The sequence below is a fragment of the Lissotriton vulgaris genome, chromosome 9 (assembly GCF_964263255.1).
Source record: "Lissotriton vulgaris chromosome 9, aLisVul1.2, whole genome shotgun sequence".
In the NCBI taxonomy this organism is placed as follows: Eukaryota; Metazoa; Chordata; class Amphibia; order Caudata; family Salamandridae; genus Lissotriton; species Lissotriton vulgaris.
In genome coordinates, this window is record NC_141697.1 from 1,144,841,724 (window position 1) to 1,144,858,514 (window position 16,791).

The following is a 16,791-nucleotide window of genomic DNA, read 5'->3' on the forward strand; positions in this document are numbered from 1 at the left end:
CATATAGAAGGTTTTGCATGTATGCCAGATAGCTAGACCCATGGTATATCCTAGGAAGTAATTTATGATATCCCTATTACTAGAGTAGATTGCTTGTTTTGTTGTTGATATATGCATTGAATCTCAAAGTTTCCATGCGGTGGCAAAACATAACACAAAGGCTCTTTTTTTCTCACACCCATGACCTTTCTATAGACAAAAATCGATCATTCATGTTTTTGGTCCCCTTTTGATGTTAAAGCTGGTAAATTCAATTTTTGTCATCTTACATTTGAGTTTAATCATTCAAACCTGACACACTTGCCTCGCCACATATATTCTCACACCCAGGAAGACCATTTGTTTCTCATTTTACTAATACCTTCAACCCAGTGCATTGTGGTAGAGGTAGTTCATATACGTAGCTTCCAATTTTGATGATCACAAATGTTACACGTAGAAACAACTGACTATTGTTCAAATATTCTAGTTTCTTTCCACTATTACAAATCTCTAACATTATGCACATTCCAGCTGTCAATCATTGCCAGCAGTAAACAAAAACCAGTACATTTAGTGTATCTCCCTAACTTAACAGATGTCACATCAATGTTCCCATGTTCCTCCCTCATTTCTGTTCCAGCTGCAAAGAATCTTTCCTTCATTTGACAATTGTTAAAAATCTTTGCCCCTAGTGTACACACTGATATCAAATGGAAAATTATGGTACATCAGTTAAGAATCAAAGAGGAAGAATTGGGGGTATCCCACATCATAGTGAATCTAATTTTGGCTCCTTGGTCGTTGGTCTCTGGGTTCAAGAAAGGCTGGAGCCACTTCCATTCAAAGATCTGCTAGATGTGCTTGTCACATACCTCTGCACTTTTCAGCGAGCAACATGGCCACATCCACTATGGCCCACCATTTGGCCTCTTTCTTCACCTACTATAAGTAGGTCCTATGGGGGATCACCAATGAACAGCATCATTTCTGCAGGGGAGTACCACAGCCATGTCCAGGAATCTGTTCTCAGCTCTCCTTTTCTTTTTCTTGAAGTACACACCCAACAGGCATTTTCTGCTTTAAACAGCGCCTTCCTACTCAATGTGTGTTCTAGAGGGCACATGCATCAAGGTAAGGACTTGCAATTCCTTATGCATGTAGGAATCGCTAAATAAAGGGTGCGTGCGTGCGCCACATGGCACTTAGAAAAATGCAACTTTTGTACATTTTTCTAATGAATTACAGATTACCATCAACTTGAAGTTGATGGTAATTCTTGATTCCTTAATGCAAAGTCGCCATCTCGGATTGCTTGTTGCATTGCATTTCGGGAATCGCAAATTGTGATTCCCTAATTGCATTTGCAAAATAGGTATTTGCTAATTTTGCGATTATCTATTTTCGATTGGGTTTGGGCTTGATGCATCCCAAAGGTTAATTACTGGTCGAAAAAGGGGCGATTTAGCAAATCGGTCCGTTCTCGACCGGTAGTTAGCTTGATGCATGTCCCCATAGGTCTCCTGAGACTTGGATCCACAATAAAGATAGCACTGGGCTGTTCCACACTATGTGAATGAATCCTACTTCCACTTGGTTGAAGCAAGGGTAAATCATGTTGTCAGAGTGTAACATTTTATTAAGTCTGTGGGGTGTAAGGTATGTGTTTTGCAAGTAATTAAACTAATTAGGTTTGAAGCAGCTATTCCTTTAAACTGTGTGAACACGTTCCAGGGCCTGTTCCCATTCGTTGCCCTGGAACTACCTACTAATCGCCTCCTGCCATGTGGATGACCTTGTGTTTTTATTGTCCCTGCCTTCAAGCAGCAAATTGCTATATGAAGAAGTTTGGGTTGTGGCATGAACTTAAGTTGGGTCCCCATTAGCAATGTCACCAGGGCTCCCTTCCACCTCCCCGATCTTAGCTAGACACAACACAGCCAGCCAATGCACCATCCATTGCAATTGTGCAGAAAAGTAGTACAACTGATTATCTGGAACCCCCAAGCCCCACCCACCTGGTCGGAAAACATAATGTGTGCAGGGAGAAACAGCTGAAACCCACCCTCTCAATTCAATTCCCGTAGCAGTGAATTAAGTGCCCTGAACCAGCTTTGAGGTATCGAAACCAGTAGGCATGCAAAGAAATACTGCACTACGGTGAGAATTACCATCTTGGAGAGGGCAATTCTGGTGCAGTGTGCACCAAAATTATGTGCTCCCCTTGAGTAACCATAGTGTTCTTCCTGAATTGCCTTCTATAGAGTCTGTGTCTGAGTTATAGACTCTTGACCGAGATCCTTAAGGGTTCAGGCCTTCCCTGTGATACCGAACCATGCCACCTTCGCTGGTATCTGCTGCCTTTCAGATGTCACTGGGAATGCATAGGTATTACGCCACTTTGTACACAAACCAGATACCCTTCTGAATCGTCCAGCAGTCCCACACTCCAGGGCATCCCAGTTTCGGTGTTTGATAGGCATAGGAGCATATTGGCTGTGTACAGTGATATCATGTGGGTGCCATCCTTCAGAGGAATACCACTGTTCTCACTGTTCCCGCTAGTATACTGGCAAGCAACTCTACCACAATAGCTAAGAGCAGTGAGGGTAGTGTACAGCTTTCTCTGGTCCCCTGGCACACCAGAAGAGCTCCTAAGATACGGTTCACAACCATGTCCTAGAATCTGTAAACAGCAATGCCATCCATATAGCCCATACTATTTACAGATTCAAACAGTCCATGACAATCCTAAGATACGCCCACTCTAGTCTGTCAAACAACTTACATGGATCTAATGATTGCACCACAGCATCTGGGTGTTGAATCATCAACGTTATATCTAAGATTCAATAGTGTGTCCTAACATTAAAGGAGATGCTATGATGGAGCATAAATCCAATCTAATCTTCATGCACCAGTACCTGGAGGTAAGGGTGTAGGCAATTTACTGGTTCCTTTGTTAAGGATTTTATAGTCGGTTTTGAGCATGAACAGAGGCATTTATGGGGATACACTCAATGTATCACCTCTACACTTAAGAATTGAGATGATTAGCACCTCTCTAGAACTAGCAGACAGGCAACTATGATCTAATGCTGATGTGTAAAGTTCGACTTACGTTTGGGGTCAGCTGGGCTACATAGGTCTGATTAAACTCAACAGGCGGCCTGTCAGTGCCTGGAGTTTTTGCCATGCGCCAGTCCTTCAATGGATTCAGCTTGGGCTCTGTAAACGGGCTACCAAGAATGTTGCATTCATTCTCTGCTAATCTAGTCAGCAATGCTGTCTCCAGAAAAGCGTCAATTGTAGACTCTGGATGTGTGCTCGCCACTCTGCACAGTGCCTCATAGTGTTGGGTAAACACATAATGTATTTTGTGATGGGCAGTTCATGTTTAATTTGGGTGATCGGTGGTATAGATCTGTTGAGGTTAGTATCAGCAACGCATTTATAATCCCCACCAGTACCAGTAGTGTGTCTGTTTTCAGGGAGAGGATGTGAGCAAGAGAATCCAGATAAAGGGCCCGATTCACAAAATGAATTTAAGACTCAATCCTAAACTTACTACTATTTTGGTATTCACTGAATGCCTTTACTACTTTTGGTATTCACAGAAGTTAGGATTTTGTCTTAAGTTTGTCTTAAGACAAACTTAAGACAGACTTAAGACAGACTTAAGACAAAATCCTAACTTAAGTCTGTCTTAAGTCTGTCTTAAGCTTGTCTTAAGTTTGTCTTAAGACAAAATTAAGACAAAATCCTAACTTCTGTGAATACCAAAAGTAGTAAGTTCATTCTGTAAATACCAAAAGTAGTAAGTGCATTCTGTGATGCCAAAAGTAGTAAGTGCATTCTGTGAATACCAAAATAGTAGTAAGTTAAGGATTGAGTCTTAAGTTCATTCTGTGAATCGGGCCCACTGCATTTAGCCCATGATTCGAGCACATATACTGCCTATAGTAATCAGGACCCCATTCAGTGCCCCACCCTGTATTAGGGCATAAGGCCTGTCTGCATCAATATGAACTGCTGTGTGTTCCAAAGAAATGCTTTGCTTGACCCAAACCAGTGCATCCTGGCATAAGAGGAGAGACTGGCAGCAAACATCTGTCCCCGCCATCGGTGTTTAAGTGTGGCAACTTTCCCCGCTGTCAGGTGTTTCTACTCGAAGGAGTGCCACATCTACACCCTTTTTGAATCTCCTCCCCTACTAAGATAGCAGTACATTGTAAATGTTATAGTTAATTGGACACTAATGAGGTGTGAGTCATTTTGTGGAAATCTTTTGGCATTACAAACCACCTACTGCATACCTCCCACCATTTCATTGCATATGATGTCTGTGGTTACCAGAATATCTTGGGCCAAAATATTGACATGTAAGTATGTATATATGTTTTACTTCTAACGTCAAATCTTTGAACCTTGGCAATATTTATATGTAGTCATGGTACAGAGGTGTGAAGTTGAGAATAATACATCTATACCTGCCCATTCCTCCTCAATATTTTGGTTTTTGATATATTGGTCATCATATTGTGATAAATGTATGCTCCAGACTACACCCCATAGAACCCAGTAACCAAAATATTTTTTTCTTGTGTCAGTATACATCCGAAGAAATATTGTTAGTGTAGTAAAGATCATATGGAAAGAAAGAACCATATTTATCACTTATGAAAATGACATTTTACTCAGTAAAGAAATCAATACAAAACTACAGATATTATTTTATGATTTATTGTACTGTATTTAATTAAACTTTTTATTTAGGGTCAATTACAATGTTGGTCAGAAAGCCTCCCCCCGCAGTCGGAGGCTTTCCAACTGACATTTCAATTTCCAATTCGGACTGTCTAATAACAGTGGAGGCGGTCGGAATTAAAACTGGCTGCTCACTCCGGCTGGATTGCAATGGGCTCAAGGAGCCCGTCGGCCAGTCAGAGACACCAACGTAATTCCAATAAAACGGTGTTACCGTCGTCGGGATGATGATGTTGGTTACCAACAGATTTTCTGTGCCAGACTTCCCAACATCAAAAGGATGCCGCAAAGTGACTTTGGAAACCACTAGCAGGGCCCACTTGCCACTGGGGCCTATGGTTGTGGGCCTAGGGGGCAACTATGGTGCCCCCTCTGTAAAACTCCCATTTCCCTAAGGGAGCTTGTGCTACGGCTGGTTTACAGCTGTAACACAAGTTCCCATAGAGAAATGGGAGTACACAACTGCACTGTGTGCAGTGGCATTGTAATCATGTGGTCGAGATCGCCAACCGTAGGTCAGTTGGTCCCGAATCTGCGCCGGTGTCCGACATCATAATCGGCCCCTCATGTTTTTCTTGTGTACTTAGCTCCAAATTGACAGAATACCTTCCACTCTCTTCATAATACGTAACCCACAGCTTGTCAATTGTTATGTGCAATGTTTAATGACAACATATAAAACTGAATGCATTACAAAGAGGACATTAGATTTACTACACAACATTTTCTAAATGTATTTCTACATTATTTTACATATTGCTACATGTATATTTTGTTTGAAACATGTATCAGTGTAGGTATGATATCTTGGCTTTCTTTTAAAATGTTTTACATTAGGATCCAAGCCAAAGGGGAAGAAAAGGAGAACCTCACTGCTCAGGCCTTGGACCTCTCTCTGAAATACAATTTTGTGACACCTTTGACTTCCATGGTGGTGACAAAACCTGAAGATGATAAAAAGGATGGACCTTTAATTGCTGATAAACCAAGTGAAGGTATCACAATGGGGATGGGCAAAATAAAAAAGATTCCTGTAGCATTGTATAGCATTGACAATTCCACAACTTTCTGATGTTGTAATACAGGCAACATTTTAGTATAATTTGTTTGATTCTCTCACAAAAAGAAGGGAGTGCTTGTTGAGCATGTGTTGTCTTGCTCTCTCCCTCTCTTCCCTGTGCATGGCTTTCCACATCTGATTTCTCCTAATTTTCCATGCACACTCATATCCTCCCCTGGCTCATCTGTTGGTTCCCCTACATTCCCCATAATACTTAGATTTTTTAAGAAACTTCATCTGTTGTATCACCACCTCTACTTATCAGCAGCATTTATTCGATCACCCTGTGTCCCCGCTCATCCATCACTGCAAAGCCTCTCCCCATCATATGTGCCTTCAGTTCATTTTCTAATTTAGCATTTTAAAATGTTTAGGAGGGCCTGCAGCTGCAACTTGCTACCAGGATGTCATTTTCTAAAAATACTCAAAGATAGGCGACGGCCATATTGAATTTGAAATTAAAAAAAAGGTGTTTCTGTAAAAACATATGCCTGTGCTTTTGGGGTAATGCATACACATGCATACGACATCATATATTTGCTGCTGTTTCGTCATAAAACATGCAGACAATACATGTGTGATGAAGACTGAACACCTTTTCATCATCCCAGTGTTTTTTGGTGCTGTTGATGCTGTTCAGCATCAGTAAAATATATATAGTTTTTGGCGAGGTTGAACAGTATCATCAATGTCAGTGCCAAAAGGCGAGACCTATTAACTTTGCCAATAGTTATTTAGAAATGCTAACTGTGAAGTTCCCTAAGTTACAACAGCTTTAATAAAAGATGCCTTCGTTGGTGGAAGTGAAGCTTGTCAACTTTATCCACCCCTTGCCAACATGTTATAAATATTATAGGTGTATGTTGCAGGCCCAAATCCAAACAGTGACTGATTATGAACCAGAAACGAAGTATTCAATTAATATCACATATTCCGCATTATTTCAGTATTTTTTATAAATAATAAAGCCACTCTATATCGTTCCTTCAGTTGAAAAGAGATGTTCTTTCTATACAGTTGTGCGATGAATGTTCCTTTCCAGTTCACTATAGGGGAGGAACTGTTAACATAAGAAGCAAATATACGGGCGTGCTGGAAATATATTTTAACCAGTGGTGGCTCCTCTGACAACGTGGAGAAGTATTGCCTCACTGCTTTTAAGCAGTGTAACTAAAGGAAACATAAAATGTTAATAACCAAGTTATTATGATTATATTTTATCCTTGTTGCAGCAGCTTTTCGGGCAGGGCAGGTCCACTCTGCAGACAGAGCAGGGGAGGGGAGGAGTGGTTTGCACCCCCTAAAGTGCACATGAATGTACACTTTGCATGTGCAAAAAAACGAAGGATTTAGGTTCAGATCTCTGTACTGGGGTGAATGTATGACATTGTTCTGCATTCTGACCATCAATTGTTGTTTTTGCATTTGTCACCCCGAGTGGGATGGGTATGCTCAGACGTGAGTCCCATGCTCTCCACACCACTGGAGTCAAGCTATCCTGGCTGAAGACAGCTGATAGCCAGAAACCGGTCCTAGGATGCTTGATTCCGTTCCAGGAAAGACATGGCTTGGCAGTTCGGGCTGTACTGTTCCCATGAGGCACAGGGTCAAGGTTGATTTGCATATGGCCATGTCTGAACTGGGGTGGTGTGGAGTGCAAAAAAAGCGATGGATTTAGGCCCAGATCTCTGTACTAGGGTGAATGTATGACATTGTTCTGCATTCTGTCCATCAAATGTTGTTTTTGCATTTGTCACCCCGAGTGGGATGGATATGCTCAGACGTGAGTCCCATGCTCTCCACACCACTGGAGTCAAGCTATCCTGGCTGAAGACGGCTGATAGCCAGAAACCGGTCCTAGGATGCTTGATACCGGTCCAGGAAAGACATGGCTTGGCAGTTCGGGCTTGACTGTTCCCAAGAGGCACAGGGTGTAGGCTGATTTGCATATCGCCATGTCTGAACTGGGGTGGTGTGGAGTGCAAAAAAACGATGGATTTAGGCCCAGATCTCTGTACTGGTGTGAATGTATGACATTGTTCTGCATTCTGGCCATCATTGTTGTTTTTGCATTTGTCACCCCAAGTGGGATGGGTATGCTCAGACGTGAGTCCCATGCTCTCCACACCACTGAAGTCAAGCTATCCTGGCTGAAGACTGCTGATAGTCAGAAACCGGTCCTAGGATGCTTGATTCCGGTCCAGGAAAGACATGGCTTGGCAGTTCGGGCTGCACTGTTCCCATGAGGCACAGGGTCAAGGCTGATTTGCATATGGCCATGTCTGAACTGGGGTGGTGTGGAGTGCAAAAAAACGATGGATTTAGACCCAGATCTCTGTACTGGGGTGAATGTATGACATTGTTCTGCATTCTGGCCATCAATTGTTGTTTTTGCATTTGTAACCCCGAGTGGGATGGGTATGCTCAGACGTGATTCCCATGCTCTCCACACCACTGGAGTCAAGCTGTCCTGGCTGAAGACGGCTGATAGCCAGAAACCGGTCCTAGGATGCTTGATTCCGGTCCAGGAAAGACATGGCTTGGCAGTTTCGGCTGCACTGTTCCCATGAGGCACAGGGTCAAGGCTGATTTGCATATGGCCATGTCTGAACTGGGGTGGTGTGGAGTGCAAAAAAACGATGGATTTAGACCCAGATCTCTGTACTGGGGTGAATGTATGACATTGTTCTGCATTCTGGCCATCAATTGTTGTTTTTGCATTTGTAACCCCGAGTGGGATGGGTATGCTCAGACGTGATTCCCATGCTCTCCACACCACTGGAGTCAAGCTATGCTGGCTGAAGACGGCTGATAGCCTGAAACCGGTCCTAGGATGCTTGATTCCAGTCCAGGAAAGACATGGCTTGGCAGTTCGGGCTGGACTGTTACCATGAGGCACAGGGTGAAGGCTGATTTGCTTATGGCCATGTCTGAACTGGGGTGGTGTGGAGTGCAAAAAAACGATAGATTTGGGCCCAGATCTCTGTACTGGGGTGAATGTATGACATTGTTCTGCATTCTGTCCATCAATTGTTGTTTTTGCATTTGTCACCCCGAGTGGGATGGGTATGCTCAGACGTGAGTCCCATGCTCTACACACCACTGAAGTCAAGCTATACTGGCTGAAGACGGCTAATAGCCAGAAACCGGTCCTAGGATGCTTGATTACGGTCCAGGAAAGACATGGCTTGGCAGTTCGGGCTGGACTGTTCCCATGAGGCACAGGGTCAAGGCTGATTTGCATATGGCCATGTCTGAACTGGGGTGGTGTGGAGTGCAACAAAAATGATGGATTTAGGCCCAGATCTCTGTACTGGGGTGAATGTATGACATTGTTCTGCATTCTGTCCATCAATTGTTGTTTTTGCATTTGTCACCCCAAGTGGGATGGGTATGCTCAGACGTGAGTCCCCTGCTCTCCACACCAATGGAGTCAAGCTATCCTGGCTGAAGACGGCTGATAGCCAGACACCGGTCCTAGGATGCTTGATTCCGGTCCAGGAAAGACATGGCTTGGCAGTTCGGGCTGGATTGTTCCCATGAGGCACAGGATCAAGGCTGATTTGCATATGGTCATGTCTGTACTGGGGTGGTGTGGAGTGCAAAAAAACAATGGATTTAGGCCCAGATCTCTGTACTGGGGTGAATGTATGACATTGTTCTGCATTCTGTCCATGAAATTTTGTTTTTGCATTGGTCACCCCGAGTGGGATGGGTATGCTCAGACGTGAGTCCCATGCTCTCCACACCACTCAAGTCAAGCTATCCTGGCTGAAGACGGCTGATAGCCAGAAACCGGTCCTAGGATGCTTGATTCCGGTCCAGGAAAGAAATGGCTTGGCAGTTCGGGCTTGACTGTTCCCATGAGGCACAGGGTGAAGGCTGATTTGCATATGGCCATATCGGAACTGGGGTGGTGTGGAGTGCAAAAAACGATGGATTTGGGCCCAGATCTCTGTACTGGGGTGAATTTATGACAATGTTCTGCATTCTGTCCATCAATTGTTGTTTTTGCATTTGTCACCCCGAGTGGGATGGGTATGCTCAGACGTGAGTCCCATGCTCTCCACACCACTGAAGTCAAGCTATCCTGGCTGAAGACGGTTAATAGCCAGAAACCGGTCCTAGGATGCTTGATTACGGTCCAGGAAAGACATGGCTTGGCAGTTCGGGCTGGACTGTTCCCATGAGGCACAGGGTCAAGGTTGATTTGCATATGGCCATGTCTGAACTGGGGTGGCGCGGAGTGCAAATAAACGATGGATTTTGGCCCAGATCTCTGTACTGGGGTGAATGTATGACATTGTTCTGCATTCTGTCCATCAATTGTTGTTTTTGCATTTGTGATCCCGAGTGGGATGGGTATGCTCAGACATGAGTCCCATGCTCTCCACACCATTGGAGTCAAGCTATCCTGGCTGAAGACGGCTGATAGCCAGAAACCGGTCCTAGGATGCTTGATTCTGGTCCAGGAAAGACATGGCTTGGCAGTTCAGGCTGGACTGTTCCCATGAGGCACAGGGTCAAGGCTGATTTGCATATGGCCATGTCTGAACTGGGGTGGTGTGGAGTGCAAACAAACAATGAATGTAGGCCCAGATCTCTGTACTGGGATGAATGGATGACATTGTTCTGCATTCTGTCCATCAATTGCTGTTTTTGCATTTGTCACCCCGAGTGTGATTGGTATACTCAGACATGAGTCCCATGCTCTCCACACCACTGGAGTCAAGCTATGCTGGAAGAAGACGGCTGATAGCCAGAAACCAGTCCTAGGATGCTTGATTCCGGTCCAGGAAAGACATGGCTTGGCAGTTCGGGCTGGACTGTTCCCATGAGGCACAGGGTCAAGGCTGATTTGCATATGGCCATGTCTGAACTGGGGTGGTGTGGATTGCAAAAAAACGATGGATTTAGGCCCAGATCTCTGTACTGGTGTGAATGTATGACATTGTTCTGCATTCTGGCCATCAATTGTTGTTTTTGCATTTGTAACCCCGAGTGGGATGGGTATGCTCAGACGTGATTCCCATGCTCTCCACACCACTGGAGTCAAGCTATCCTGGCTGAAGACGGCTGATAGCCAGAAACCGGTTCTAGGATGCTTGATTCCGGTCTAGGAAAGACATGGCTTGGCAGTTCGGGCTGGACTGTTCCCATGAGGCACAGGGTCAAGGCTGATTTGCATACGGCCATGTCTGAACTGGGGTGGTGTGGAGTGCAAAAAAAAGATGGATTTAGGCCCAGATCTCTGTACTGGGGTGAATGTATGACATTGTTCTGCATTCTGCCCATCAATTGTTGTTTTTGCATTTGTCACCCCGAGTGGAATGGGTATGCTCAGACGTGAGTCCTATGCTCTCCACACCACTGGAGTCAAGCTACGCTGGCTGAAGACGGCTGATAGCCGGAAACCGGTCCTAGGATGCTTGATTCCAGTCCAGGAAAGACATGGCTTGGCAGTTCGGGCTGGACTGTTACCATGAGGCACACGGTCAAGGCTGATTTGCATATGGCCATGTCTGAACTGGGGTGGTGTGGAGTACAAAAAAACGATGGATTTAGGCCCAGATCTCTGTACTGGGGTGAATGTATGACATTGTTCTGCATTCTGTCCATCAATTGTTGTTTTTGCATTCGTCACCCCGAGTGGGATGGGTATGCTCAGACGTGAGTCCCCTGCTCTCCACACCACTGGAGTCAAGCTATCCTGGCTGAAGACGGCTGATAGCCAGACACCGGTCCTAGGATGCTTGATTCCAGTCCAGGAAAGACATGGCTTGGCAGTTCGGGCTGGACTGTTCCCATGAGGCACAGGATCAAGGCTGATTTGCATATGGCCATGTCTGTACTGGGGTGGTGTGGAGTGCAAAAAAACGATGGATTTAGGCCCAGATCTCTGTACTGGGGTGAATGTATGACATTGTTCGGCATTCTGTCCATCAAATTTTGTTTTTGCATTGGTCACCCCGAGTGGGATGGGTATGCTCAGACGTGAGTCCCATGCTCTCCACACCACTCAAGTCAAGCTATCCTGGCTGAAGACGGCTGATAGCCAGAAACCGGTCCTAGGATGCTTGATTCCGGTCCAGGAAAGACATGGCTTGGCAGTCCGGGCTTGACTGTTCCCATGAGGCACAGGGTGAAGGCTGATTTGCATATGGCCATGTCTGAACTGGGGTGGTGTGGAGTGCAAAAAAACGATGGATTTGGGCCCAGATCTCTGTACTGGGGTGAATGTATGACATTGTTCTGCATTCTGTCCATCAATTGTTGTTTTTGCATTTGTCACCCCGAGTGGGATGGGTATGCTCAGACGTGAGTCCCATGCTCTCCACACCACTGAAGTCAAGCTATCCTGGCTGAAGACGGCTAATAGCCAGAAACCGGTCCTACGATGCTTGATTACGGTCCAGGAAAGACATGGCTTGGCAGTTCGGGCTGGACTGTTCCCATGAGGCACAGGGTCAAGGTTGATTTGCATATGGCCATGTCTGAACTGGGGTTGTGCGGAGTGCAAATAAACAATGGATTTTGGCCCAGATCTCTGTACTGGGGTGAATGTATGACATTGTTCTGCATTCTGTCCATCAATTGTTGCTTTTGCATTTGTGATCCCGAGTGGGATGGGTATGCTCAGACATGAGTCCCATTCTCTCCACACCATTGGAGTCAAGCTATCCTGGCTGAAGACGGCTGATAGCCAGAAACTGGTCCTAGGATGCTTGATTCTGGTCCAGGAAAGACATTGCTTGGCAGTTCGGGCTGGACTGTTCCCATGAGGCACAGGGTCAAGGCTGATTTGCATATGGCCATGTCTGAACTGGGGTGGTGAGGAGTGCAAACAAACAATGGATTTAGGCCCAGATCTCTGTACTGGGATGAATGTATGACATTGTTCTGCATTCTGTCCATCAATTTCTGTTTTTGCATTTGTCACCCCGAGTGAAATTGGTATACTCAGACGTTAGTCCCATGCTCTCCACACCACTGGAGTCAAGCTATCCTGGCTGAAGACGGCTGATAGCCAGACACCGGTCCTAGGATGCTTGATTCCAGTCCAGGAAAGACATGGCTTGGCAGTTCCGGCTGGACTGTTCCCATGAGGCACAGGGTCATGGCTGATTTGCATATTGCCATGTCTGAACTGGGGTGGTGTGGAGTGCAAAAAACGATGGATTTAGGCCCAGATCTCTGTACTGGTGTGAATGTATGACATTGTTCTGCATTCTGGCCATCAATTGTTGTTTTTGCATTTGTAACCCCGAGTGGGATGGGTATGCTCAGACGTGATTCCCATGCTCTCCACACCACTGGAGTCAAGCTATCCTGGCTGAAGACGGCTGATAGCCAGAAACCGGTTCTAGGATGCTTGATTCCGGTCTAGGAAAGACATGGCTTGGCAGTTCGGGCTGGACTGTTCCCATGAGGCACAGGGTCAAGGCTGATTTGCATACGGCCATGTCTGAACTGGGGTGGTGTGGAGTGCAAAAAAAAGATGGATTTAGGCCCAGATCTCTGTACTGGGGTGAATGTATGACATTGTTCTGCATTCTGCCCATCAATTGTTGTTTTTGCATTTGTCACCCCGAGTGGAATGGGTATGCTCAGACGTGAGTCCTATGCTCTCCACACCACTGGAGTCAAGCTACGCTGGCTGAAGACGGCTGATAGCCGGAAACCGGTCCTAGGATGCTTGATTCCAGTCCAGGAAAGACATGGCTTGGCAGTTCGGGCTGGACTGTTACCATGAGGCACACGGTCAAGGCTGATTTGCATATGGCCATGTCTGAACTGGGGTGGTGTGGAGTACAAAAAAACGATGGATTTAGGCCCAGATCTCTGTACTGGGGTGAATGTATGACATTGTTCTGCATTCTGTCCATCAATTGTTGTTTTTGCATTCGTCACCCCGAGTGGGATGGGTATGCTCAGACGTGAGTCCCCTGCTCTCCACACCACTGGAGTCAAGCTATCCTGGCTGAAGACGGCTGATAGCCAGACACCGGTCCTAGGATGCTTGATTCCAGTCCAGGAAAGACATGGCTTGGCAGTTCGGGCTGGACTGTTCCCATGAGGCACAGGATCAAGGCTGATTTGCATATGGCCATGTCTGTACTGGGGTGGTGTGGAGTGCAAAAAAACGATGGATTTAGGCCCAGATCTCTGTACTGGGGTGAATGTATGACATTGTTCGGCATTCTGTCCATCAAATTTTGTTTTTGCATTGGTCACCCCGAGTGGGATGGGTATGCTCAGACGTGAGTCCCATGCTCTCCACACCACTCAAGTCAAGCTATCCTGGCTGAAGACGGCTGATAGCCAGAAACCGGTCCTAGGATGCTTGATTCCGGTCCAGGAAAGACATGGCTTGGCAGTCCGGGCTTGACTGTTCCCATGAGGCACAGGGTGAAGGCTGATTTGCATATGGCCATGTCTGAACTGGGGTGGTGTGGAGTGCAAAAAAACGATGGATTTGGGCCCAGATCTCTGTACTGGGGTGAATGTATGACATTGTTCTGCATTCTGTCCATCAATTGTTGTTTTTGCATTTGTCACCCCGAGTGGGATGGGTATGCTCAGACGTGAGTCCCATGCTCTCCACACCACTGAAGTCAAGCTATCCTGGCTGAAGACGGCTAATAGCCAGAAACCGGTCCTACGATGCTTGATTACGGTCCAGGAAAGACATGGCTTGGCAGTTCGGGCTGGACTGTTCCCATGAGGCACAGGGTCAAGGTTGATTTGCATATGGCCATGTCTGAACTGGGGTTGTGCGGAGTGCAAATAAACAATGGATTTTGGCCCAGATCTCTGTACTGGGGTGAATGTATGACATTGTTCTGCATTCTGTCCATCAATTGTTGCTTTTGCATTTGTGATCCCGAGTGGGATGGGTATGCTCAGACATGAGTCCCATTCTCTCCACACCATTGGAGTCAAGCTATCCTGGCTGAAGACGGCTGATAGCCAGAAACTGGTCCTAGGATGCTTGATTCTGGTCCAGGAAAGACATTGCTTGGCAGTTCGGGCTGGACTGTTCCCATGAGGCACAGGGTCAAGGCTGATTTGCATATGGCCATGTCTGAACTGGGGTGGTGAGGAGTGCAAACAAACAATGGATTTAGGCCCAGATCTCTGTACTGGGATGAATGTATGACATTGTTCTGCATTCTGTCCATCAATTTCTGTTTTTGCATTTGTCACCCCGAGTGAAATTGGTATACTCAGACGTTAGTCCCATGCTCTCCACACCACTGGAGTCAAGCTATCCTGGCTGAAGACGGCTGATAGCCAGACACCGGTCCTAGGATGCTTGATTCCAGTCCAGGAAAGACATGGCTTGGCAGTTCCGGCTGGACTGTTCCCATGAGGCACAGGGTCATGGCTGATTTGCATATTGCCATGTCTGAACTGGGGTGGTGTGGAGTGCAAAAAACGATGGATTTAGGCCCAGATCTCTGTACTGGGGGGAATGTATGACATTGTTCTGCATTCTGTCCATCAATTGTTGTTTTTGCATTTGTCAGCCCGAGTGGGATGAGTATGCTCAGACGTGAGTCCCATGCTCTCAACACCACTGGAGTCAAGCTATCCTGGCTGAAGACGGCTGATAGCCAGAAACCGGTCCTAGGATGCTTGATTCCGGTCCAGAAAAGACATGGCTTGGCATTTCGGGCTACACTGTTCCCATGAGGCACAGGGTCAAGGCTGATTTGCATATGGCCATGTCTGAACTGGGGTGGTGTGGAGTGCAAAAAAACGATGGATTTAGGCCCAGATCTCTGTACTAAGGTGAATGTATGACATTGTTCTGCATTCTGGCCATCAATTGTTGTTTTTGCATTTGTAACCCCGAGTGGGATGGGTATGCTCAGACGTGATTCCCATGCTCTCCACACCACTGGAGTCAAGCTATCCTGGCTGAAGACGGCTGATAGCCAGAAACCGGTTCTAGGATGCTTGATTCCAGACCAGGAAAGACATGGCTTGGCAGTTCGGGCTGGACTGTTCCCATGAGGCACAGGGTCAAGGCAGATTTGCATACGGCCATGTCTGAACTGGGGTGGTGTGGAGCGCAAAAAAAAGATGGATTCAGGCCCAGATCTCTGTACTGGGGTGAATGTATGACATTGTTCTGCATTCTGTCCATCAGTTGTTGTTTTTGCATTTGTCACCCCGAGTGGGATGGGTATGCTCAGGCGTGAGTCCCCTGCTCTCCACACCACTGGAGTCAAGCTATCCTGGCTGAAGACGGCTGATAGCCAGACACCGGTCCTAGGATGCTTGATTCCGGTCCAGGAAAGACATGGCTTGGCAGTTCAGGCTTGACTGTTCCCATGAGGCAAAGGGTGAAGGCTGATTTGCATATGGCCATGTCTGAACTGGGGTGGTGTGGAGTGCAAAAAAACGATGGATTTGGGCCCAGATCTCTGTACTGGGGTGAATGCATGACATTGTTCTGCATTCTGTCCATCAATTGTTGTTTTTGCATTTGTCACCCCTCTTAAGCACAAGGGCAGGCCCATCCGCGCCCGTTGGAACCCAGAGGAGGCTGATCTACGGAAGGTCAAATCTAGTTACCAAGGGGTCAAGCCCTTCAACGCCTTGGGCTCATTTCTTACAGGAGCTGTGGACACCCTGTTCAAAGAGATTCAGCTAACTGGACACTGGCTATCCGTAGAAGAGGTGAGACCCCGCTACAAATTACAGACAGAATGACCAATGTACTAATGTCTATAAGTGATGCGAGCCCCTCCTCACAATCCCCTTATGTTAACGTCATAGCACAAATCCCTAATCATATAGCTTCCAGTAGAGGAGATCATGGCTCACCTAAGGAACTGCCAGTGAGAAAAAAGAACAGGAAGGAGGTTGTGCAAACCCTTTGGAGGGGACAGATATGCTAGGACAGGCTCCAATTTTGATATACTTACTGAGAACGAGACCCATTATGCTGAGATAGAACAGACTATCTCCCAGCT

The 16,791-nt window shown here is 46.2% G+C and overlaps 1 protein-coding gene across 1 annotated transcript in view; it reads left to right on the top strand.

Annotated features, from left to right (window-relative positions):
- The window catches only part of LOC147692933 (inter-alpha-trypsin inhibitor heavy chain H3-like), a 395,157-nt gene that overhangs the window by 177,496 nt on the left and 200,870 nt on the right, over nt 1-16,791 (top strand). The window contains exon 14 of the mRNA XM_086939194.1: nt 5,584-5,741. Within this exon, the coding sequence (XP_086795320.1) occupies nt 5,584-5,741 (158 nt within the window). The remainder of the gene's footprint in view (nt 1-5,583; nt 5,742-16,791) is intronic.